Genomic DNA, 1,707 nt, shown 5'->3' with positions numbered 1-1,707 from the left:
TGCAGGCGGCACGGGCGTATATCTTGATGCGTTTGGCCCATCTTTTTTTGTTTCTGGATTGCTCGCCGCAACATATTCTTGAATTGCTATAATTATAAACAAATAAAAATGTGTAATACAAAGTTTTCCATACTTTACCATAGTTTTACTAAAAAGTAAAATGTTAAAATTAATTCAAAGCAGTATAGTGGACTTTCTGAGACATGCACAAATATTAAAATTAACACAAAATTATTTTTACATGCTTAGAAAGTCTACTATACGGGTTTGACTTAATTGTAACATTTGATTTTTTATAGTGTAACACCATATACACCATTACACTCTATTTTACTTACTTTATGTGTTACTGGCGCCGGATTTTGTGGTGCACGTATATATTCTGCTGATGGTACTGACGTATATCTTGGTGCAGGAATGAATTTTTGTGGCATCCTAGGTGTATATCGTAGTGTGGACGACATGATATGCTGTGGCGTGGATGCCATAGATGTATGCTCTGGCGCGGATGCCACGGATGTATGTTCTGGCGCGGATGCCATCAATGTGTGTCCTGGCGTAGATGTATGCTGTGGTGCGGATGCCACGGATGTATGTTCTGGCGCGGATGCCACGAATGTGTGTCCTGGCGTAGATGTATGCTGTGGTGCGGATGCCACGGATGTATGTTCTGGCGCGGATGCCACGAATGTGTGTCCTGGCGTAGATGTATGCTGTGGTGCGGATGCCACGGATGTATGTTCTGGCGCGGATGCCACGAATGTGTGTCCTGGCGTAGATGTATGCTGTGGTGCGGATGCCACAAATGTATGTCCTGGCGTGGATGTATGCTGTGGTGCGGATATTATGAATGTGTGTCCTGGCGTGGATGTATGCTGTGGTGTGGATGTTATGAATGTGTGTCCTGGCGCGGACGTCACGGATGTATGTTCTGGCGCGGATGCCATAAATGTGTGTCCTGGCGCGGATGCCATGAATGTGTGTCCTGGCGTGGATGTATGCTGTGGCGCGGATGTTATGAATGTGTGTCCTGGCATGAATGTATGTTCTGGCACGGATACCATGGTTGTATGCTGTTGTGCTGATGCCATGAATGTGTGTCCTGGCGTGTTTATATATCCCGGCGCGGATGCCGTGGATGTATGCTGTGGTGCGGATACCATGAATGTGTATCCTGGCGTGGATGTATGCTGTGGTGCGAATGCCATTAATGTGTGTCCTGGCGTGGATGTATGTTCTGGCGCGGATACCGTGGATGTATGTCCTGGCGTGGATTTCATAGATGTATGCTCTGACGCGGATGCCGTTGATATATGTTCTGGCACGGATTTCATAGATGTATGCTCTGGCACGGATACCGTTGATGTATGTTTTGACGCGGATGGCGTTGATGTATGTCCTAGCACGGATTTCATAGATGTATGCTTTGGCGCGGATGCCTTTGATGTATGTCCTGGCGCGGATGCCGTTGATGTATGTCTTGACGCGGATACCATGGATGTATGTCTTGATGTGGACGTTGGACAACCGGCGCAGGCAGGTTCACTTCTTGCTGTAATTGAAAAATAATAAAATTAATGATTATTTATTGGTAAAAATAATGGTCGCATTCAACAGAATATTTATTTTGCAACTTTTAAGTTTTCAAACAAATAGAATATCAATAGGCTCTAATGAAGTCAATTACAAATACAATAAACCTTTTTA

The 1,707-nt window shown here is 44.6% G+C and overlaps 1 protein-coding gene across 1 annotated transcript; it reads left to right on the top strand.

Annotated features, from left to right (window-relative positions):
- The first annotated feature begins 462 nt into the window (after positions 1–462).
- Positions 463–1,569, top strand: LOC108773619 (keratin-associated protein 10-4-like). The gene has a single exon (XM_018539484.1). The coding sequence runs from the start codon at positions 463–465 to the stop codon at positions 1,567–1,569; it is 1,107 nt and encodes a 368-aa protein (XP_018394986.1).
- The last annotated feature ends 138 nt before the right edge of the window (positions 1,570–1,707 follow it).

The sequence above is a fragment of the Cyphomyrmex costatus genome, unplaced genomic scaffold (genome assembly GCF_001594065.2).
Source record: "Cyphomyrmex costatus isolate MS0001 unplaced genomic scaffold, Ccosl1.0 scaffold2152, whole genome shotgun sequence".
Lineage (NCBI taxonomy): Eukaryota > Metazoa > Arthropoda > Insecta > Hymenoptera > Formicidae > Cyphomyrmex > Cyphomyrmex costatus.
The sequence above is the reverse complement of the archived record's forward strand: the minus strand, read 5'-3'. Positions and strand labels throughout refer to the sequence as shown.